Raw genomic sequence first — 25,475 nt, 5'->3', positions numbered from 1 at the left:
ACTGGTCAGAAAGAAAAAAAATTAGAGCTAAAGAGAACTTAGAAATTGTTTTTATATTTATGGAAGGGGAAATGAGGCTCATAGAGTTTAAGATAACTTTTTCAAGGTCATATATCTACCTAATATTAAAGTCAAATCAGGGAGTAAAACCCAGAAAGAGATGATGCAACAGGAAGCATTTTTACCAAAGACAATCTTTGGCTAGAACTTCCAATATGATGTAAGAGAAGATCAAAAAATTGGTAATTAAGTACTCCCAACTGTGAAAACTATGTATTTTTAGGCCAAGACAAAAGCCGTCCTTACTTTTAAAAGCTTATCCATTAGCTATTCAGTTATGTTTCTTTACCTAAATCCATACAAGAAAATTTACCTACATTTATCCAGGGATAAAATCCCTACACACTGAATCTGTAGTTAGATTATCTTGGACTAAGGACCAGATGGCCCCTTCCAATTTCTGAGAGGCTGATTCTCTCCCTGCTATGCCTATGTTAACCCCAGGTTTCTTCCTATAGTAAGAACAATGAATGTAATTATACAGTTCTGCTTCCCTAATGGGTAGCATCATGTCAATCAGTCAGCATCTAGGAAGCACCTATAGGCCAGGCACTAAGCAAAAGAAAGGACCTATTTTAAGAAGCTCCCATTCTATCAGGAGAAACTACAGGAATGCATAGAATACAAAAACTTCTCTAGATGATAAGAAGCAGACCTCTGATTTCCTTAGTACAGGAAAGGCTCAGGGAAGGAAAATTCTCACAGCAGAAGCTTGTACCTTCTTTGGAAACTTCAGACATTGAAGAGTTAAGTGATTTGTTCAGGGTCACTGAGCCAGTCAACACTGGAAATAGAATTAAAACCCATTTTGGCTTCAATAATCAGAAAATTATAGGATCATAGATTTTGAGACCAACAAATATGACCCTCTCACTTTACAGAAAAGGAACCTGAGGCTCAATGATATTAAGTGATTCGCTCAAGGTCACACAGTTAATAAATGTCTGAACTGGGTGTTGTTGTCAGGTCTTCCTGACTCCCAGTTCAGTCATCTCTTACATCATGCAGCTTCTTGTACAGAAAAAGGAGAAAAAAGGTGAACTGGGAGGAAGGGAGGTGCTAGTGAGTAAAGACATCAAAAAATGCTTCCCATAAAAAGTGGCCCCGGAGATGTGTTCTAGGAAGTTAGACATTTTATGAAGTAGAGGTAAGGAGAGCACAATCCAGGCACAAAGGACACCCTGCATAAAAGTGCAGAGCCAGAAGCTGAGGTGCACATAGGAGACCCCAAGGGGGCCCAGTTTTACCGGACAGTAGTTTCATAAATATTCGGTAAACTGAAATATTTCAAAATGATAACATTTACAGATTATTATTTTTTCTTTTAAGAGGAATGTCTCCTAGATAAAAAAACTAAAATAGCTTGAAACATTTTTTTCAAAAAGAATGTCATTATACAATAAAAACAGAACAATTTCAAATTATGAATAATGGAAAAATCATGTTATATTTTAATAAAATGCAAATCAAGAAAAACCAAATCAGGAACTACTTCTGAAATAGTTACTAGTTACTGGCCTAGTCCTAAGCAATGAAAGGAGAAGTTATTAGTATATTTAACTAGAGAAAAGCAGAGAAAAAAATTCTAAGAAACAGCTATTAGTTGTAGAACAAGAGAAGATATTCTATAAACAAATTGCAAATAACTGTGTCTACTACCTTTACCAAGTCTTCATTACCCCCCCTTAATTCAACTCTCCATCAATTCAAGGAAATACATTAAAAAATTATAAATTGAAAAAAAAATCTAAGCTAGCCAAAAATTTGTTTTGGCTTCTTGACCATTTGTAATACTTTTTGAAGTTCACAAATTTTATCTGTTTCACTCTACTTATAACTACTTTCATGTTTATATACAGAAAAATTTGAAAAGATAAATGTATCACTACTGTTTTGTAAGAAATCATAAGTAGGACGACTTCAAAAGAGCCTAGAGACTTACATGCACTGGTATTTGAGTGAAGTGAGCAGAAGCAAGAAAAGATTGTACACATTAACACTAAGTTTGATAGAATTAGCCCTTCTCAACAGTAAAATGATCAAAGATAATTCGAAAGGACTTAGGATTCTATCTACATCCACAGAAAGAACTTTGGAGTCTGAATGCAGATCAAACCATACTGTTTACAATTTTTAAAATTTGTTTTATGTTTTTTCCCCCTTCATGGTTTTTTCCCCCTTTTGTTCTGATTCTTCTTTCACAACATGGCTAATAAGAAAATATGTTTAACATAGTTATACAAGCATAATCTATATCAGATTACTTGCTGTCAAGGAGAGGGGAGAGAGAAAAGATGGGAGAAAAATTCTTACTAATTCTTACCAAAACACATGAACACTGAAAACTATCTTAACATGCAGTTAGAAAAAAAATGAATATGACTACATCCTAGTACACAGATATCTATATCTGCATACTATATACAAAAGGTGTTCTTAGCTACCCTATATACATATATTGTAAAAATCTGAAGACAAGGTTCCAATAAACAATGAACTTTGTTTAAAATATCTGTTTTACCTGATAGATAAAACCGCTCATCCTAGGACTGGCAGACAACATTAATAAAATGTTAGGGAAGAGTAGAAGATATCTTTCATTCTTTTCCTTTAAAAAACAAACACAAATAATTACAAAATATATACATATTCTTACTGTAAATTATAACACATGTGTTCTTACTACAAGCATCATCAAAAATCATACGCTATAATATTTTCATCAAAATATGGCCATTAATTTTAGTTAAGTTAAATCAGGATAATATTAGGATAAAAGATTCTACATTTTTTGTTGTTGAGTCATTTAAGTCATGTCCAACTCTTCATGACCCTATAATGGAATTTTCTTGGCAAAGACACTGGAACAGTTTGCCATTTCCTTCTCCATTTTACAGATAAAGAAACTGAAGCAAAGAGGATTTAGTGACTTGTCCAGTTATTAAGTGAGGCTGGATTTGAACTCTTAAAGATAAGTCTTCCTAATTCCCAGTTCAGTGCCCTATCTACTACAAAACCTAGTTTCCCAGATTCTACACTGTATTTTTGCAATCAATTAAAAGAGCACATTAATCTATTTGGTAAGGACTGACTTAAATTTTGTAATATTTTAAAATGTTATTTATAAAAGTGCAATATATATTATATTATAAATTATGAATTATATAAATATTATAAAATGTTACATACATGATTTAAATTATATTTGGTTCATAGGTATCTGATATGGTACCTTAAAAAGATAGCCTATCACTGTGTTCACCTTTAGATTTAACATGATCATATATCTTAAGAAACTTGAGTCAGAGGACAGGACGCAATTCCTTACTAAGGTTCAAAAGTTGGCTAAGATTTATTTGGCTAAGTTGGCTAAGTTGTATTCTCATGTGCTTCACTAAGTTGAACTAATTTGTTCGACAAATTGAAAACATTCCATGTTAATTTTAACAACTGTGTTTTAATTGTTAAACAGAATTCAAACAAAGCCTATGATGAAAAATAAATCATGACATAAGGTGATATCTGAAACCCTTGTGCTAGTTCTGACTAGTCACTGAACAGAACAAAAAGTATGAAATTTTTTAAAAAGCCGTAACAGTTCCCAAATAGAAGCCTGTAATTTAGCATGAAACAATATGTAGCATTAATCATGAAGGTATTAAAATGCCATGTGCACTGATAATTGACATTTCTTTCTAGTTTATTGATGAAAAGGAAAAAAAATATTGCACACATATAACAACTTAATTTTTGTGATCTTCTAAATATTAACATGGACAAAAAATTATTACCTAAGGTATTTAATTTTGAAAGTGGGTCATTGATCATTAAAATAAATGTTTTAACTGGGGGTATTACTTTATCAACAAATGGAATATACTTCAAAATAGAGAGATTAACTAGGTAATTAACTTGTGAAGAATGTGGATTCCATTTTGTATTCATACAACAAGACTAAATTATCACTGAATAAGGATGTCACAAAATAACTTAGTTAATTCACAAACCAAATTACATGTCAAAGCAATTATGCATATCTATTATAAATGTCAACTAAAACACAAGATCATTGGACCAAATTATCTAAAGGAACAGAGAATGCATTTTGTGCACTGAAGAGATCACATTTAAATAGGTTCTAGCCAATATAACCTCTCAGGATGAGATTTCAACTCTCCTTTCTGTACCTAAATTTATTGGTTAACGCTTTTCCACATTGTTGGAGTGTGAGGGGTTTCATTTATTTCTGTTTCTGTTCACTTGTTTTGCAGAAGGATATATACTCTTATTTTAAATCTATTATTTTAAATGCCTAGTCCAGTACCAAATTTCTTCCTTCAATTCCTGCTGGGTTAGTCTGTACACAAAGAAGAGACAAGGAACTAATATAAGCAAAGAGGAAGCAAGCAAAAAACCAACTATCTTCATTCTCATTTTCCTTAAGGAAAGCTTGAAGAAATTAAGGAAATACTAGGGATAATTCATAAGTGTATAGCTGAAGGTACAATTGAGAATTGATTATGTATTGAAAATTAAGAAAAATGTTCTTAATCAAAATATGGAATAACTAAAAAAGAAAACTTTACATTTTAAGAACAGTGGTATAAAACTTTAAAATAGTAATCCAGTTAGATATATTACTGAAAAAAGGCACTGACTGTTGAATACTTTGGAATAATGGTGTCAGGTTAAAATAAAAATGGAGCCCTGTGGGCTGCTGACTTGGAACATGACAGATTAACACTACCTATGTTATATTATATTTTTATATATTTGGTTAAACATTTCTCAATTATATTTTAATCTGGTTTAAGCAACACTCCAGAGTTTTATAGGGGGGCAAGTTTGAAACCTATGATTTAGAAATTAGATTACCCAGAGAGGTAAAGAGACTTGCCCCAAGTAACAGAGGTGGAAAGGGGCTAAGCTGAAATGCAAACCCAAGTACTCTCATTTTGAAATCCAATGTTCTTTCCATTTCATTGCTATGCAAATATACATGCTTATAAATACACACACACACACACACACACACACACACACACACACATTGTCAAAAATGTTTAAAGAGCATAAATTACTCAGTCTTGAAAATAAGTATCTTTAGAGAAGCAGTGAGCTTTGGTGAATAGTGAGCTAAATTTGAGGAAAAACTGAATTCAAATCCAGCTTTTGATACTTCCTAGTTCTTTATACTGGCCAAGTAACTAAAACTTTATAAAGGCTCAATTTCTTAATCTGTAAAATAGGAATGATTCCATTATAATACCTATGTTCATGGGGTTATTGTGAAGTGCAAATGAAGTAATCAATATAATATACTTGCAAAATCAAGTGTTTCCCAATCTCAGTACAGTAATCTATAGAAAGCAAGAATCTATCTCTAACGTCCCCTCATTTTCCTGATATTTGTCCCTGGACCTGCTTTCAAACAGCTGAAATGAACTACATTGTATTTTTAGACAAAAGAGTCAGAGTGGGACCTAAGCTCCTGTTAAAGACTAATTACAATTTAATTATTTAACCTAAGCATTAATTTAAAACAAACTACAATATGGGTTCCCTGGCATCACATTTTAATTAGCTTTGAATAATTATAAAGCTAGCTGTCCTGGTGAGAGTAGAAGAAAGAAAGCATTTAGGGGTGGCTAGGTGGCGCAGTGGATGGAGCACCAGCCCTGGAGTCAGGAGTACCTAAGTTCAAATCTGACCTCACACATTTAATAATTACCTAGCTGTGTGGCCTTGGGCAAGCCACTTAACCCCATTGCCTTGCAAAAGCTTGAAAAAAAAAAAAGCATTTGATCTGACACCACTCCCTGTGAACAGAATTCTATAATTAATAGATGACATTATAACTGATCTGAGCTGGTTTTATTTAATGAATATGAAATAAACTTTCTTCACAGTATCTATAACATTTTATTTATATATACACTGCTTCTTTGATAAAGAAATCATCAAGTACAAGACAGATACAGGGGTTTAACCTATGGGTTGTTAATAACTACTTCAAAACATAAAAATATCACATATGCAAGCATTTAAAATTAAAAGCCTCTAAAATACCGATCACCATTCATGGCTATTCGAGCATTTGGAAACATTAATATGAAATACAAACACTATTTAATTGAGTACAAATTTGCTTGAAAATGGACTCTTATCAACCAAAAGCTTGTCTTTTTATGTAACTGCCACTATTTTCACAATTCACTGTCAAAAGACCTGATAGTAATAATACTTTGTGAGCCGTTTAACTGCCTTACCTCATTTCCTGCACACTGAATCATGACCTGGGACATGTATATGACATTGCCCAAAGTTTTAATGTCATCTCCCTCCCAACAGCGAATTGCTTCTGTCAGAATCTGAAGTTCAAGTTCTTTCCTTTTTCGTACTTCTTGACATTGTGCCTAGAGAAAAAGTAAAACATATTTATTTCTAAAGGAGTTAATAATTAATGAGAGATAGGAATATACTCTGAAGTAGATCCCCACTGTCAAATAAATCTAAGGCATGTCTGTGTATGTGTGTGTGTGTGTATAAAATGCAACATGTGCATGTAAGAAATGCATAAACACATAGGCACATGTGTGTGTATTTATATGCAAGCATGTTGTGTTATACATGTGGTTATATAAACACAAATATGCCTATATGCATTATGTGTCTTTACCCACAATGCTGAATGGATTCCCCGGGGTATCAATCTATTGCTTGCCTTGGAAATTTAATGGCTATTTTACTTTCTGTTCCTAGTGAAAACAAAGTTATATATCTAAACAACATACTCAAGTTTGTTTTCATTTTAATCTTATGAAAACCACATTGATTAATCACTATTTCATGGCTATTTTACTTTCTGTTCCTAGTGAAAACAAAGTTATATGATATCTAAACAACATACTCAAGTTTGTTTTCATTTTAATCTTATGAAAACCACATTGATTAATCACTATTTCATTAATTTTCATGTTAGCTGAAACTAAGTTTCATAAAGTCATTTTCTCTTTTTCATATTTCTGTGATTCCAAAATGATTAGCACATGTCAGGTCCTCAGTTTACTGTTGGTATGATTTTATAGATGAAATACTATCACAAATAAGTAAAAATTTTGTATACTAACTGGTAGATTGAATAGGAACACATACTGTCAAATTCAATGAATAAAAACATGTCTTCAAAATAACTGGCCTGAATCTACTTGTTTGAGTTTATAAACCCCAAATTTTCCTATAGTCAAATGTCATTTGGTTGCCTCATTATAGCCTAGAGATAATGCTGCATTCTTTAAGACAATTCCAATGAAGAATTAAGTCTTGTGGGTCTTACACCAAATTGGGTCTAGCCAGTGGTCTACATACTTAACATATACTTACTTAAAGAAGCTCCACACCAGAACATTAGCTGTTAAAAGATAACCTTTTTGGTCACCACTTAAAAAGACTAGCTACTATGAGATAGAGAAAAATACATTTTAAGTTACTGTTCGGTAGACAGTTTATCAAAAACAAAACTCATATGCATCTAACTCACCAAATAATTTTAAAATTTCTTATTAGCTCATTACTTGTTTATTCTATAAAAAGAGATTTACAAATTACATATCTTTTAATTCACTTACAGTGTCTTCCTTTATATGTCCTTTGCAGTTAACTTAAATATTTTTAATAATTAAAATTACTAATTCATTCAAAAGAGTTGTCAAGACAATATTGTTGTTACCATATAAAGGTTTTCTTAGTTCTGCCCATTTTGCCCTTCATTATTTCAGCAAGTCTATCCATTTTTTTCTAAGATCATTGCATATTTCATGATTTCTTCCATCACAAACATGTACCACAACTTATTCAGCCATACCCAAATTGATATGCTCAATACAATTTCCAGTTCTTTGCACTACAAAAAAGAATCACTATAAATATTTTAGGACATAAAGGTTCTTTTCCTTTTTCCCAAATCATCTTGGGAAACAGATCCAGTAGTAGTGTTGCTAAGTTAAAGGGTATATATAGTTTATTCAATCTTTGGGCATAATTCCAGATTGCTCTCCAAAATGGTTGGATCAGTTCACAATTAATGGTGAATTAGAGGTGTCAATGTTTCCACATCTCCAACAGTTGACACTTTTGCCTTTAATCATTTTAGTCAATCTAATAGGTGCAAAATAACATCTCATGATTGTTTTTAATTTGCATTTCTCTAAGCAATAATGACTTAGAGCATTTTTCATATGACTATAAATTGTTCAGATTTCTTTCTCAAAAGAACTTCCTGTTCATATCATTTTACCATTTATCAACTTGGAAATGACTCATGATCTTACAGACTTGACAGGATTCTTAATATTTTTGACATATGAAATCTTTATCTGAGAATCTATCCTTAAAAAAACTTTGTGCCTAATGGTAACCATCTCCGGAAGAATGGTGAGAGGGAAGGAAAAAAAGGGGGAAAAAAGTTACATGATAACTTTATTATATATTTCAAAGGAATAGCAAGTTGTATAAATAGATTTGGAATTGCATGAACAATTTTCCTTTTTCTATTATACTAGATTAGGTAAATGCTTGTTATATTTCTTAAGTTCAGAATAAAATAAATAATTCACTTACAGAAAGATTTTTGAAGGCTGTCATAGACTTTTGAATATCTTGTCGATCTGGATGATAATCCTTAGTGCAACAAAACAAAATAATATTACTGTTCATCTTGGCAAGAGAAAATACCTGAGAATGTATTATTGCTATAAAATTGCCAGAACTTATAAAAATGTAATTCTGCTTTCCCTACATTATTTTTCTCTCACTATTCTATCAATGTCATTTTTTTCTGTCCAGGAAGGAAAAAAAGACCAAAAGATCTCAGGCCTCTCAAAAAACTGAAAGGATTCACAACTAATTTAAAGTAGAAATGTGAAAAATGAATTTTCTGCTCCTTCTTGCTAAGTCTTCAATAACATGCCAATAAGAAAAATAATTAACCCAATGTGCAGCTGTTATTTAATGTCTTTTTTTACTTTTGCTGCCCCACAACATAAACCCTTTTAAAAATTACATTGGGTATTTATAGTTAATGACCATATTTACAAATAAAAAGTAACTTTGTCTTTAGAAATGTGTTATCTGAATAAGGAAGTTGAAACCGGTTAAATTTGGGGGGTGAATAGTAGGCTGTTTGCTTTGTTTTTAATCTGGTCAAAGATTTACAGCTGAAGGAACCTCGGGGGCCATTTGGCCCAATATTTGTTTCATAAATGAAGAAGTTGAGATCCTGTGCAAGGTTACAAAGGTATTAAGTAGTAAAGCAAGGATTTGAATCCAGATCTCTGATGGCAGAACCATCATTCTTTCCAATACAAGGAATGTGGTAAAAGAGGACTTTATTCAGGGAAAAAAAAAATCTAGGAGTTGTAAGTGGATTGGAAATTAAAGATGTCAACAGTGTGGTTTGAGAGTTGAGAAGATAATATCATCTTAGGTTGCAGTAAGAAAAGCATAACATACATCTGAGAATAGAAAAATAAATACCCTACTATATTCTATACTACTCCACACCACACATGGGATCTCTATTTCATTCTGGGTACCATATTTTAGAAAGGATATTGATAAACCTATAGAGGATGGGCCTGGGGTTCATGCTTTTATGAGAATCAGCTGAAGTTAAAAAGAGAAAAGATATAGGAGGCATATGAAAACTGTTTTCAGGTATTTTAAGGGCTACTGTGGGACACAGATTGGACTTATTTTTGCTTGACCCCCAAGGGCTGAACTATAAGCCAAGGAGCAAAAGTCATAAAGTGGCTTGAAATAAATATCAAAAAATGATTTGCACTGTCTAGGGAATTAACCCTCAGTGGAAGTCTTGAAACAAAAGCTGAATGACCACTTGTCAGATATAATATGGAAGAGATATGAGTTAGACTAGACAGCCTATGAAACCCTTTCCAAATCTGAATGGGGAGGGAGGAGGGGATGTTCAATTGTTTCAAAATATCAAAAGTAAAACGGATTTAAAAAAAACAAACCATCTTGAGTGCTAGAGAAACTTTCAGTTGGTTCTGAAATATGCAGTGAGTCTTGCTTATAATGTGTATCCTGCAAGCTCCTTGAGATCAGAGGCCATAGATCACCTAGTCTCTGTGTCTCACTCACCTATAGTCTATATGGCATCTTCACTTTGTTATACTGATTACTCGTATCCCAAAGACATAGGTTGCAATCCAGCATAAAATAAGTACAGAAGAAATGAATGTAAAGGGGGGAGAAAATGGTACCTCCATATGTCTTTCAAGTTCTTTGAGTAAAGTAGGGTATTTATCCAGGCGCATGAATGGTTTGCTGAGGCCTGTGGTCAACACAAGAATTCCAGGACTGTTGGCGCCTTTCATCTCCATAAATTCTCCCAAATCCTCACTGAGCAAACAAAGCATTAACACAAAAGAACTTTCTTGTTAGGGGTAAAGGACAAAGCAAAGTTAAGGTAAATGCTAGACTAGACAATTTATTCACCCTTAATCATATCTGTGATTAATGAACAAAGTTTCAGAATGACAACAGATTTTATCAGTGCTACAAATATGAATGAAAACAAAAGAAAGTCAGGTTATCCTTCTCCAGAAGAAAGAGCACTGAGTCAGGGCTCTGAAGGCTTGAGTTCTAGTCTAGTCTCCACTACAGACTAGCTCTATGATTCCTGGGCAACCTTTTAGGGTCTCAATTTCCTCAGTAGGTTGGTTAAATCATCTCTCAGGACCTTGCCTAAGGAAACATACTCCATTATAGTGAACTTAACGGATTTCTAATCAGAGAAAAAAAATCTGAATGTCATGACAATGGCAGTGAATTTCTTATTTGACAAATGTTTTTAAAACATGCCTGTGACCCAAAAAGATGAACTAAAAAAATTAATTCCATATAATTCTACCATATAACATAAATTTTTGAATTTCAAGTCTGAAGAAATAAAAGATCATAATGTCTACAGTTATTATACCACAATTCTATCTTCAAAGTCAATTCATCATTGAAACACACACACACACACACACACACACACACACACATGCTTCCACCTAGGACTGGTCCAATAAGATCATCTTATCAGCAAAATCATCCTATAATGAAATCCCACAAATATTAAGTAATTAAAAATTCTACCATGGTAGAAGGAACAAATGCAAAGTTCCAGTGGAGTTCATCTCTCACTTAATTGCCTTTATAGTAATAGGTATGTCTGCTATGTACAAGGCTTTGTATAAGATATATGAAAATTATCCCACCCTCAAAGAGCTCACATTCTGTTGAGGGAAAATACCATGCACTTGACTTACAATAGAAAAAAATTTGAAAGTAAATACATAGGGATAGCTAGGTGGCACAGTGAGAGAGCACCAGCCCCAGAGTCAGGAGGACCTGAGTTCAAACCCTGTCTCAGACACTTAATAACTGACTAGCTGTGTGACCTCAGGCAAGTCATTTAACCTCACTGCCTTAAATAAATTAAAAAAAATTTTTTAAGTCATTCACTTTCTATTATGTTTTCTCATGTGTTTATGGTTATTAAGCCAAGATGGTCCTAAATACCTGCTCATAACTTATCCTGTGTGCCTAAGACTTCGGCCTCTTTCCTTAAGACCTGGATCAGTCAAGTGTGTGTGAATGAAGAATAATCACAAATAATTAGTAGAACTAACCTATCATCTTAGTTCTAGGTTATGTAATTGTTGACTTTAAATAAATTATCCCTTCTCAGATGTGAATATAAGAATACAAGAAAAAGTCAGCAGCACCATCTATTGGGAAAAGTACTTAAATGGGAGTACTAAGACCAAGACTCCTGTCAGACCTTTATTATCAAATGGACATGTTACCATGGGCAAGTCCCTCACCTCTCTGGATGTGTCTCCTCTTGTAAAACAAAAGGACTGAACTAAAAATAGCCTCTACTATCCCTTATCCCTTCCCAATCAAAGGAGAGGTGATTTTATGAGTCAAAGTTCAACTATAGGTTAGGTACATGAAAGCTTAGGTTGGAATTGAATCACAATTAAGATCAGGTATTAGACCAAAACATGCAACTGCTGTTGTTTTAAACAACTACTTACACCTTAAATTGTTTATTTTACAGATGATATGAGAAGCTATCAAATCTCCAAAGATGAAACAAAAATTATAGATTAATTAGCAAAGAATAATTTGGTCATTCCTAAACAAAGAACAATTTTTATTTCATTTTTACCAAGCACAGTTTATTACTTGACCCTTATTTATTAACATCAAATTTCAGTGTTTCAAGTTCCCTTTAGATTCAAAGAATTAGTGTGATTCTGTTCTACCACCTTCCTCCAGATAAGTACTAATAAATTTCATCTTTTTTTTAAGTTTTTTTTTTGCAAGGCAATGGAGTTGAGTGGCTTGCCCAAGGCCACACAGCTAAGTAATTATTAAGTATCTGAGGCCACATTTGAACTCAGGTACTCCTAACTCCAGGGCCAGTGCTCTATCCACTGTGCCACCTAGCCACCCCTGTATTTCACTTCTTAACAAGAATTGCTTTGGTCTTAAACTTCATACGCTAAAGTCAATATGGCAAGGGCTCTTTCCAAACATAGGAGATTCATTGACAACAGATACAAAATCTGTCAAGGAGCCACAAAACCTTTTTCATCCTGGTAGAACACCTCAGATCCTAAGCTGAACTGATACTGCATTCAAGATTCCCAGAATCACCTGCAGACCATAATGAGATTAGAAAATAAATTTAGCAGAACCAGTAATATTTGTACCATAACTTTCAAAAAAGTAATAAAAATGAAATACTTCATTTATTGACTTTTAAAATCTTAGAATATTCACAAACAAAAACTGGATTAGAGGCATTATTCATCTTTCAGGTGGCTAATCTCTTATGGCATCCTGCTCTTCTCAGGAAAGAAATGACCTATGGTACAAGAACTAGTAATCTATCATTCAAGTGCAAAATAAATGCAAATTTAAGCAGGAAGTGCCATTTTACCAAAAGGAAAATAATATGGCACTATGCCTGTAATTTTGGACCACAATTATCTGTAAAATGAGGAGACTGAACAAGATAATGTCTAAGGTTACACATCCATGACACTATAAAAAACAATACTCACATATAGCCACACATTAAAATAAATAAGTGCATCCTAAAATTGGTATCTGATGGGGCCTCATAGTTCAAACAACAATTCTTACTCTCAAAAAACTTAACAGCCTAGAAGGAGATTTTAAAAATTCATAGGCTAGAATATAATGCAACATCAGAAAGGGTTAAGTGATTGGAACAGGAAGTTATCATTTCTAATAGGGCAGGAAGACAGTAAGGAGGAAGACAGAGTTTGGGGGAAATCACTCTGGTTTAGTACAAAGAATAATTGTCTTAAAAGTTAGGAAAGATTCATATTTTACCTACAATACCTACAAGCTGTGTGACTATGGAATTGGTTTCAGTTTCTCAATCTATAAAATGAGGTAAAAAAAAAATATCCTTTCTCCCAGAGTTATTCAATTTTGTTAAATTGCTAAATGAATAGTATGTACAAAGTTCTGAGCTACGTGCTAGAGACTATATAAAGACAAAAATAAAACAGTCTCTGACCTGTCCAAACAGATAAAGATACACAGCAATACATGTGCACATGTATGTATATGAATGTATAAAACTAGTGTGTCTGACTAGGTTTGAATGCTCATCAGGAGCCAAGGAAAGGCAGAAAAGTTTGTGGGAGTTCTTCCCATGACCAATGAGACTTTTCCTGATTTGATTTCAAATCCTATGGGAAGGAGCCTTGTCACATGAAGCAAATCCACTGAGCAAAATAAAATAGTATGCTTAATTTAAAAAACAAAGCTACTCTTCTATAGTATATTGTTTAAACAGTTAATCCTTTGACTCTTCTTCAACTGGAATTTTTACTTCCACTTTAGTATTTTTCATCCATTTTTTTCTTTGTCCTGATATAGCATATTAATAAGCAATCAATTGTACTTACAATCCTTAAAGCCCCTTATTCCTCAGGTGAATTATTCTTTATGTTTCATAATCAATGTCTCAAACTTATTCACCAATATAGAACAACTACCAACTTAATATTCTTTTCTCATTGTTTCCTCAAAAAACCCAGATGTTTATATTTATATATATATTTATATATGCTTATTTTCTTAGTTTTATCTTGATGTAGATTTTGCTTTTTATGTTCTTCCAGAAATCAAGTAAAATAATTTGACATGAAAGTCAATTATTGAAAAAAAATTAGCTAGGTATCCAAAAATTCAAGTACAGAATCATAAAAATGAAAAAAAGTTAGTATTTATCTCTAATTAATTTCCCCCAGCTTTAAAACCATATCACTTTCCAACTTCATAAATAAATGTATACACTTTATATCTCTAGTTACCATTCATTTTTTATTTATCCACTGTCATTGCTCTGTTGTCCTCAAATCCTTTGGGGAAAAGACTGCCCTAGAAGGCTGGGTTCAATTCCACCCCTTACTAACCACATGACTATGTGAAAACCACTTCACCAGGATGGAGATTAGTCTCTTCATCTGATAATTAGGGTCTTGGAAAAGATGATCTTTAGAGATGTGAGCCAATTCTAAAGTTCTTAATTTCATCATCAACATGAGTCACTGATCTCCTGGACTGTACAGAATGAAGGGGAATAGAGGTAATATCATCTGTTTTTGCTCAAACATCTTCTGTTGCAGCTTCTACTATACAGATGGCATACCCTAAGAGTCAGATAATGAGAATTCAAATGTGTCTCTGCTATTTAAAACAACCTGTAATCTTAACAGTCATTTCATCTTTCTGGGCCACTGCTCTCTTACTTATAAAATAGTGGGGAAGTAGATAATAACAAATGTTCACAAAAGTTTTTTTTCCAATCAAAATCTTATGATTGGGGCAGCTAGGTAGCACAGTGGATAGAGCACTGGCCCTGGAGTCAGGAGTGCCTGAGTTCAAATCTGGCCTCAGACACTTAATAATTACCTAGCTATGTGGCCTTGGGGAAGCCACTTAACCCTGTTTGCCTTGCAAAAAAAAAAAAAAACCCTAAAAGAAAAAAATCTTGTGAACTTATCTTAAAAAGCTTCTGTCACGGGTTTTTTTTGGGGGGGGCAAGGCAATGGGGTCAAGTGACTTGCCCAAGGTCACACAGCTAGGCAATTATTAAGTGCCTGAGGTAAATTTGAACTCAGTTCCTCCTGACTCCAGGGCCGGTGCTCTATCCACTGCGCCACCTAGCTGCCCCCTCTCACCAGTTTTAAACCCTATAGATGACTCCCATTTTACAATAATTCTCATCACAAGTCAATGGAATCTGAAGTACTTAACTAGGCCATCAAAGAAGAAGGAATGCCATCACTGTATTGTTCTTATTTTCCCTCTGTGGCTGCAACTTCTATCTCTGATCTCAAGGTTTGTGACTGAATTGGAAAATAGTTAGAGTGAACAGAATACATACAGAACTCACTAATTTCATCTCCAATTCCTTATTCATAGGTGCTTGTTCAGATACAATCAGTGTTATCTATTAAAACTTTTCTTTTTTTTAACCAATGCAATCATAATATCCTTTTATTAATACTTTCTTAGAAAATTACAATCTGGGGTGTCTAGGTGGCGCAGTGGATAGAGCACCGGCCCTGGAGTCAGCAGTACCTGAGTTCAAATCCAACCTAAGACACTTAATAATTACCTAGCTGTGTGGCCTTGGGCAAGCCACTTAACCCCATGTGCCTTGCAAAAAAAAAATTACAATCCAATAGCTAATAAGTATCAGTTTATGGAGTGATCTCTTCCATTACCAGTAAGTGGTTAACATATGTATTAGGAATATTCATGAGACACCAACAGTTTAGTCTATGGTTTTGAAAACTTCTCTAAGTCAAATTAAAAAAAGAACTATGTTAGGACATCAAGAATACATTAAAAATTTATACTTAAATGTAGATAACAGAATATTTTCTGCCCAATTTAATTGTGGAACATTTATTCAGGAAGTTTTCAAATCCACAGTATACAACAGCAATTCATGCTTATGCTCTAAATGAGTTGTCTTCAGTAAATTTCATATCTAGGAGAGAAAGCACAGAAACTAAGACAAAGTCTTGTTTGACAAAAAAAAATGAAATTTTTAACAATAAATGTCTAGATGAAAAAGAATAAGATTTTTATACAATTCTAAAAACTACGGCTGTTGAATGGGACCATGGGAGTTTTTAAATCCTTTGCAGATCATTGTTAGTTATATTTATTTACTTCTATGCTGAATAAAAAAAAAACCCACAATGCATGTTGCTCATAGCTATTTTGAAAAGACAATAGCTCTTTTCAGTTCACTTAATTTCTATGGCACTAGAAAGTGCTGTACAATGTATCTCTTCTGTATTTACTGAAATGACACTGTGAGTGAGGCCCAGAAAAGAAACAAAGGGAGCACACAAAAAAGATCATCATTTAGCTGAGCAAAAAAAGTAACAAAATGCTGGGGTGGGGGGAGGAATTTAAATCATTTTATGATATAAATTATTAAAACTGCAATTTATTCAAAACAGTTCAACATGAACATATATCACAGTTCATTTAATCAAGGGAAGAGGATTTTGAACAAAAACATTTTAGCTAAGATCTATATAGGATTGGTGAGATTCTACAGTAGTAAGAATGTGTTGGTATAGTTTGTATTGGAAATGTCTTTAAAATATGTTAAAATGGCCTTGAGAGTTCAAATAAATCTTGAGATTTCCTCTAAGTCAATCACTGCCTCCTATGCTACCAAAATGCAAAATCCTAAATTCAACATTTCAGAATTACATTAATCCCCACAAGAAAGCCATGTAAGAAAGAGCAAAGTTTTTGACCAGTCTACATGTTAAGATGCAGTCAACACCCAACAACTTCCAAAAATCAAATTAAATATATGACTTACACTCCTGAAGCTGGGCTTGGTTTGCAGTAGACAGACTGTGAGCTCTCACTGTTTACAGGTCGGAGGAGGGCACACAGGCAACGCATCTTGACCAATCTGGGGGGAGTTCGTGGTTCCCTTAGTGAATTTTCTGCCTTTTTAGAGTTCTGAATTCTTTAGGACTGAGCTTGGATGGCTCCTTACTTTAGGACTGTTTCTCAAAGAATGACATCAGCTAGCACTGTAAGTCTCTGGGATAGCCCAAGTGGAGGAGGGACAAAGAGTTTCCTGACTCAGAAAATTATCTGTATTCCATGATCCAGTTTGAGTAAATGCTATGTTTAACTTTCAAAGATTTATCAAAATAGCTATTAAGGTAATGATACATTGGACAAACACAGAATACACTCGAAAACTATTCTCTTTAAAATCCTAAGAGTTTCCCAAAATGTTATTGGTTCCAGATTTCAATTTCAGGACAAATTTCTCTCTTCTCTGAAAACTAAGTTAACTTTCCCCACCCAAAATACCTCTCCTCATGCCATTTACATATATATATATATATATATATGTATGTGTGTGTGTGTGTGTGTGTGTAGCTATATATGTATCTTACATATAAAACACATGTATAATTCTGTAAGTATAATACAGGTATACATTATACATTAAAAAATAGATATACATTACACATTTAAAAATAAATGTAGTGATATACATACTCCAGTACTAACAATTAACATATATATATGCATATATATGCATATGCACACACATAATTTCAATTGATGCCCCCCAACAATTCTGTGAGGTAAATGCTATTATTATTCCCATTTTACCATAAAAGGAAATTGAGACTGAGAGGTGTCAATTATCTGACACAGCCAGTGAGAGCCTGAAGCAGGGGTCTAACTTGGTTCCTTCTCTGACTTCAAGTTTTGTGTTCTAGCCACTCTGCCAAGACGTATCTGTATGCTCTAAGTCCATTGTCAAATCATTTAAGCTGAGTCTCAGTTTTCATCACAGTGTTATTGTGAAGAAAAGTGTTGTCAAAAAGCAACAAAGAAATAACAATTTTTGCTGTTATTGTTAACTACTTTATTGCTCTAGATTTGAAATTTCACTTGTGTTGGGAAACCTATGCAGATTAGGAGCCAGTATGGCAAAATATATCCACAATCAGCCTCAAAGCCTATGTTCAAGCTTGATCATTGCCAGAGTCACTGAAGTTGGTACTTGTGTTACACACAAAATGGCAGGCAGTTCATATAAAAAATATGCACACACTCAATCCACCAAAAACTGATGAATTTGATGACAGAGAATCTAACTTCTGTCTTATTCCCTGTGCTTAGCACAATGTCTGACTTAATAAACACTTCTGTTTACTATCATCAACATCATTAATCACTAGAAATATATGATGATCTTACATGGAAATTTCCTATAATTGGCAATTATTAGGCTATAAAATAGCTTAAAAATAAAAAAGTTTTTCTATAATTTGCTATAGTCATAACCTCTCATATCTTATTTTCCCATTTGTAAAACAGCAGGCATAATAATACTATCCTGCCTACTTCACATAGTTATAAAGTTACAAAGAGATGGTTCCTGAGATGTAAATTGACTCCTATTGTTCCACTGTTAAATGTAAAATTTGTACCATCTCCTTGAATAGGTCAAGCTTATGCTGGCATGACAGGAAACTACACGTTGGACTTGGAGGTCACATACCTTGGGACAGGAAGGACCAGTATTTAGCTTGCCTACTGGAGAATACCTGAGTTGACCATTCCCCAAGTGCTGCCCTGTGTCCAACCCATTACAGAAGTACATTTAAGTATGGAAGAGAAGTGCCAGCCTTTCTCTTTCTCTCTCTCTTTCTCTTTCTCTTTCTCTTTCTCTTTCTCTTTCTCTTTCTCTTTCTCTTTCTCTTTCTCTTTCTCTTTCTCTCTCTCTCTCTCTCTCTTTCTCTTTCTCTCTCTCTCTCTCTCTCTCTCTCTCTCTCTCTCTCTCTCTCTCTCTCTCTCTCTCTCTCTTCTTGACCCTACCTTCACCTTGCAAGGATGGCTGTCACTGTCTCTGTCTGTCTCTGTCACACACATACACACACACACACACACACAATTCTCACCTAGACTGTCCTCAAAGTGCTTACTGCTTTTCTGGGAGAAGAAAAGTTTTTAATCTATTCAGTTTGTAGCATTCTATAATAAATCTTGAACAGTTTTTAAAAACTTACAAAGAGATAATACAAATGAAAGTACTTTGTACACACAAAAGTTTTAGTATCCTATAATTGGATGCATTCTTTATATTATTTTATAATTTGTTGAAGTATAATTACAATATTTTAAGATGATCATTTGCTTTTCAAAGCATTTCAATATTTTAAGATAGTTCTGCAGATCTCAATTTTTGCATTACGTCAAATTTGAAAGAAATATAGGAAGAGATCAAAAAATGACTGGTGAGTTTTTCCATTCGGTCCAGTGGTAAACAGTACTTGGCACATAGCAGGCATTTAATATTTGGTTACTGACATGACTAAATGATATAAGACTGCATGCATACATACATACATATATGTATGTATGTATGTCTACGTGCAAGCATACATACATACATACAATCATATTTGTCTTCTTCAGAGAGAAGACCACAAGCAAGTGAATTGGACTGTGCCAAGTAAGTCACAAGCCTCACTTTCTCTTCCGGAACCATCTGGGTCCAGTAGCCAGCTATGAATCAGGAAGACTAAAGATAGCACTGGATCCAGGGGAAATAGATAGATAGATAGACACATAGATAGACAGTTGGAAGAACAGACTAAATACATAGAATATATAGATTAGATGAATTGAGGGGGAGATACACAGAGATATATAGCTATGTGGCTACAGAAATACATTTAATCCTCAAAGAACAAAGTTCTAGAGTTAAAAGGGACCTCAAAAAACCATTCAGTACTAACCCCTCACGCTACAAATGAGGAACCTGAGATCAAGGAAGATTAACTAGTTTGTCCAATGTCATATAAGTACTAAGCATTTTTTTAATATAGGAAGGTGCACCCAGAACACCTATTGACTATCATTCTACTACTGGATTCTATTCAAATTGAATCGAAAATTGAATTAATTTACTAAAAATAAATTGATTTTCAATTTTACTACATAAATTTCAAGAATACAGAAACTGTCTTTTGGATAATTTTTCATTTTTGTTCAATATATAAGTAGCTTTTAAAAATAAAATCCTACTTGATGAAAAGCACAATGAAGGTAAAAGAGTGGAAGATAGATTAAAATGATTTTTATTTCACCTTAGAGACAATGGCACTATATAATAAACAGATCAAAAAAAGAACGATTAGCTTTAAACTAACTAGTTTCTAAAACCTAGGCATGGAAAGGAACAGTTTCTCAGAAGAGATTTTTTTTTTTAAAACGACATGGAATATGAGTAGAACTTTCAAACAGGCATATATTACTAAAATAACTAAAGAAATTAAATGATTTTTAAGTCAATTGCAGCATATGTCTGATTATCAATTTGGTTTTTTCTTCCTCTGTTACTTTCTACTCAATGAATTAATTTTTAATATCACTATTTATTTCACCTAATTCAAAATAGTGCCTCAAAAAGTTCTTTTTGGTTTACTTTCACTGCCTCATGATGTACATCCACTATTCACAGTACAAAAAACAGAGGTAAGGTGAATTCACAGGATCTGAATTTGATTGCAGATTGGTTACTTATTAGTTGCATGAGGCTGAGCAAATAACTTAACCTCTTGGTCTCAATTTCTTCATCAATAACGTGTGTGTGGGGGTGAGATTAGACTGACCTCTCTCTGAGGTCCTTTCCAGCTCTAGATCCTATTAAAAGAGACAAGCACAGTATAATACAAATAATCAACTTCCTACTCCTAACCAAAGAACTTGAAATAAACATGTGTCTTTCATTATTCAAACTTCTTCACTATTGAAATAATTTCCATAAATTTAATAACAATAGTAATATTTATATAATACTTTTTGGTTTAACAATCACTTTATATAATTTGATCCTTAAATCTTACTTTATCCTTAAAATAATCCTATGAGATACATGCTATTATTATCCTCATTTTACAAGCACAAATTAAAGCATAAAGAACCTTTATTTCATTCTATTTTCCCAATAACCTTGTAAAGCAGTTTCTTCATTTTTAACGATGAAGTCACTGAGATTCAGAGAGTTAATGACCTATATCATGGAGTTATTAAGTAGCAGAACAAAGAACTACTGATTTCTAGTTCAAAATTCTTTTTGCTATTCTGAGGAAGTTAGTCAAAGTTTCAGGAACATCAAGTTACTTTTAAAAAAAAAAAGTAAAACATGATGTATCCTTTATTTCAAGCCTTCAGAATTCCCTTTAATTCTGTAATATGAATGTAGTAGAATGTTGCAGCAACATTTAAGACAAATCAATTCAAATAACAGTTATTAGATAATATCCTTGCCCTAAAAGGCTTGAATTCATCCTCAAACTTCAAAAAGGAATTTTGCCAGAAAGATCAACTCTGAGTCTTTTTCAATTTAATAACTTTTTTTTTGTTTTTGCAAGGCAAATGGGGTTAAGTGGCTTGCCCAAGGCCACACGGCTAGGCAATTATTAAGTGTCTGAGACCGGATTTGAACCCGGGTACTCCTGACTCCAAGGCCGGTGCTTTTATCCACTATGCCACTATGCCACCCCCACTTTAATAACCTCTTAAACAAGGGACCACTAATGAAAACAACTGAAGTAATACTACTTACCAAAACGATTAAGAAATCTTTTTTTTTTTAAGGATTTTGCAAGGCAAATGGGGTTAAGTGGCTTGCCCAAGGCCACACGGCTAGGTAATTATTAAGTGTCTGAGACCAGATTTGAACCCAGGAACTCCTGACTCCAGGGCTGGTGCTTTATCCACTACGCCACCTAGCCGCCCCATGATTAAGAAATCTTAACAATAAAATGAATAGAATAAGAATGCCAGCTTCATAAAAACAAAGACTCCTCCTTTAAGCTTCTGCTTACAACAATGTGACTTAATGTAAAGTAAAATATGGACTATTATGAAAAAATACTATAATGGCTGAAATAGGTAGGAATTTCCTTTAAAAGTTTTGAGGAAGAGGCAGCTAGGTGCCAAAGTGCATAGAGCACCAACCCTGGAGTCAGGAGTACCCGGGTTCAAATCCAAGCGCAGACACTTAATAATTACCTAACCGTGTGACCTTCGGCAAGCCACTTAACCCCATCGCCTTGCAAAAAACCTAAAAACAAAACAAAACAAAAAGTTCTGAGGAAACAGACAAACATGTAAGGATTCTCTTATCTTCTGATCCCACATAACTTACTTTGAAAATATATCTGGAACATTGTACATATTAACAGCAATGCTGTAAGATAATCAACTATGATAGAAGCAGTTTCTCTCAGTGATCAAGGACAATCCTAAAAGACCTACCTGTTACAGAAAATGCCATCCACTATGGAATCTGAATAAAGAGCAAAGCATGCTATGTTCACTTTTTAAAACTTCATTTATATTTTTCCTTTCTTCCTTGAGGCCTTCCCCTCCCCCAGTTCTATTCTTTCACAACAGGACTAATATGGAAATATGTTAAACACGATTGTATATGTACAACCCATATCAAACTGTTCACTGCCATGAGGAGTGGGAGGGAAGGGAAGGAATAGAAAAAATGTAAAACTCAAAAGCCTGTGAAAGGATCAATACTGAAAACTATTGATGAATGTAATTGGGAAAAAGATAAAAAGAAAAAAAAAGAAAATGTATCTGGAGACTACTACAAATTTTCTTAAATGTGATGAAAAGTTCAATACGGAGAGAAAATTACTCAAAATTTTCTTTTTTTTTAATCTGTGAAAATTTACAAATAATCTTAAATAGGCAATCAATTTCTATATTACAAAAAAAAAACACAACCCTACTTGCTTCTTTCTCTTTCAAATGGAGATGACTTCTGTCATGAAACCACTTTGCTATCTTATTACTTTGCTCCTCCAACCAAATGACTTAAAGGGTTTTCTTAAGCTGTAAGGCATTAAAGAATACCTCTCCCTTTTAAAAGGACTCAATCCCTTATTTCTACTGATATTCTTATCAGTGCTTCTCATAGTCTTGTATTTCAGAAACATATAGATATCATTATTTCATAGGCATGCCCCTCCATGACAACTGCACTGCAAAAACTGGAGAACCATTTTTGAAAATATCTTTCCAAATAATTATCATTTGCTGTTAAATAAATAATAATAATTTGAAGTAAAAAAGAATTTTTCCCAAGTATTAAAAATCTTTTCTTGAGGTGGAAGAAGACCAGTATAGTAACCATTTAGAAAAGGGTTTTTAGAAATATTTCACTGGATAAATGATAAAAAAAAATGTTGCATTTTGCATTTTATATAGATCCATTCCTCCAAGTAAAATTTTGAATTGTTATCAGAGTATACAAATGGCAAGTAAACAAAACTATAAAATAACTTAAACGAATACAAAAAAAGAACCAATCAGGAGTGAATTCCTTTAATTTTCACCTCCACCTTACTTACTAATCATATTACATTAAAATATTCACTTTTTACAGATTATTTTGAAATAGCAAATACACTATCCTGCTTTGATTTTCTAAATCTTGTGTATCATTTTCCTTCAAATGCTTATTTGATATGAAAGAATTTTATTTAGGTCTAAGGGAAATGTAAGAAACAAGACAAAAGAAGATATAGAGTGTTGTTAGAAGAAAAAGAAAACAAGCCATAGAGAAACATTTCCTCTCTTAATTAAAATAAATCCATGATTGCTTGCTAAAAACAAGAGTTAAACCTAAAATTTCCTTCAGAATTACAGTAAGTTTTATAATCCCTGTTAGCAAGTTAGGAAAGATTGTTCATTAATCAAATAAAATTTAGATCCTTGATCCTTCAAACTTTTTCATTCTTGCACAGAGAGGGCAACAAAGAACAATAGAAAAAGAACAGGCTCTCTCTAGTCTGAGGACCTGTGAGCTAGGCACTGATCTGGTTGTTGAAAAATTAAACAGTCTGTGCCCTGAAGAAGTTTATATTCTAGTGAATAAATCGGAATATGTCTAAAAGAGAACTATCAAGATTTTGAAAGTTTTAGGAAATATGTCATACGAATGAAGACTTAAGAAATAATGCTCCTATTTGGAACTATGCCCAAAGGGCAACAAAAATGTGCATACCCTTTGATTCAGCAATACCACTACTGGGTCTATATCCTGAAGAGATGATGAAAAAGGGTAAAAACATCACTTGTACAAAACTATTCATAGCAGCCCTGCATGTGGTGGCAAAGAATTGGAAATCAAGTAAATGTACTTCAATTGGAGAATGGTTTAGCAAACTGTGATATATGTATGTGATGGAACCCTTATTGTTCTATCAGAAACCAGGAGGACTGGGAATTCAGGGAAGCCTGGAGGGAATTAGCATGAACTGATGCTGAGTGAGATGAGCAGAACCAGAAAAATATTGTATACCCTTAACAGCAACATGGGTGTGATGATCAACCCTGATGGACTTGCTCATCCCTTCAGTGCAACGATCAGGGACAATTTGGGGCTGTCTACAATGGAGAATACCATCTGTATCCAGATAAAGAACCATGGAGTTTGAACAAAGACCAAGGACTATTACCTTTAATTTAGAAAAAAAAACCTGATATCTTATTGTCTGATCTTGATATCTCTTATACTTAATGTTTCTTCCTTAAAGATATGATTTCTCTCTCATCACATTCAATTTGGATCAGTGTATATCATGGAAACAATGTAGACTGGCAAAATGCCTTCTATGGAGGGTGGGAGGAAGGAAGTAAGATTAGGGGAAAATTGTAAAACTCAAAATAAATAAAATCTTTAAATAATAATAATAATAAAGAAATGATGCTCCTGAGCTCCAACAGAGGAAAGAGACAAGCAGACAGTGTTAAGGAAGGTTTGGAGAATCCCAGAAATTAGAGTTGGAAGGATCTCTGAGCCGCATCACCTACTTCAATATCTTCTTGATATTAAGATCCAGAAAGGGTACTTGGTTTGTCAAGGAGTAGCAGAGTTCTGCTGTGATTCCTTTTCCTCTGACTTCAAGTCCAGAGACCTTTCTCCACACTCAAATTATCTCTCCACAGTCCCTTGGCCTCAATCAAGATAGACCTCAAGATCTCAACCCAGACTTCCACTGTATTAACTCCTTCATTCTCTCCTTACCCAAGTGATCTAGACGGATCCTCAATTTCCCTAGTCTGAACCAAAAACACTCTCAATTCACACATTCAAAGCCCATTTTAAAATGTAGAGTTAATGAATTATATTGCACCACCATGGATGCATTGAACAGTGACAATCCTAAAAATCCTTGCTTTCAGGCCAGCTA

The 25,475-nt window shown here is 33.6% G+C and overlaps 1 protein-coding gene across 11 annotated transcripts in view; it reads right to left on the bottom strand.

Annotated features, from left to right (window-relative positions):
- ARHGEF7 (Rho guanine nucleotide exchange factor 7) overlaps nucleotides 1–25,475 on the bottom strand; it is a 314,501-nt gene that overhangs the window by 47,185 nt on the left and 241,841 nt on the right. For all 11 annotated transcript variants that reach the window (XM_074192051.1, XM_074192046.1, XM_074192042.1 and 8 more), the window contains 4 exons: nucleotides 10,344–10,482; nucleotides 8,680–8,739; nucleotides 6,330–6,476; nucleotides 2,582–2,668 (listed from right to left, as the gene is read on the bottom strand). In XM_074192051.1, the coding sequence (XP_074048152.1) occupies nucleotides 2,582–2,668; nucleotides 6,330–6,476; nucleotides 8,680–8,739; nucleotides 10,344–10,482 (433 nt within the window). The remainder of the gene's footprint in view (nucleotides 1–2,581; nucleotides 2,669–6,329; nucleotides 6,477–8,679; nucleotides 8,740–10,343; nucleotides 10,483–25,475) is intronic.

This window comes from Macrotis lagotis, chromosome 6 (assembly GCF_037893015.1).
Source record: "Macrotis lagotis isolate mMagLag1 chromosome 6, bilby.v1.9.chrom.fasta, whole genome shotgun sequence".
Lineage (NCBI taxonomy): Eukaryota > Metazoa > Chordata > Mammalia > Peramelemorphia > Peramelidae > Macrotis > Macrotis lagotis.
The sequence above is the reverse complement of the archived record's forward strand: the minus strand, read 5'-3'. Positions and strand labels throughout refer to the sequence as shown.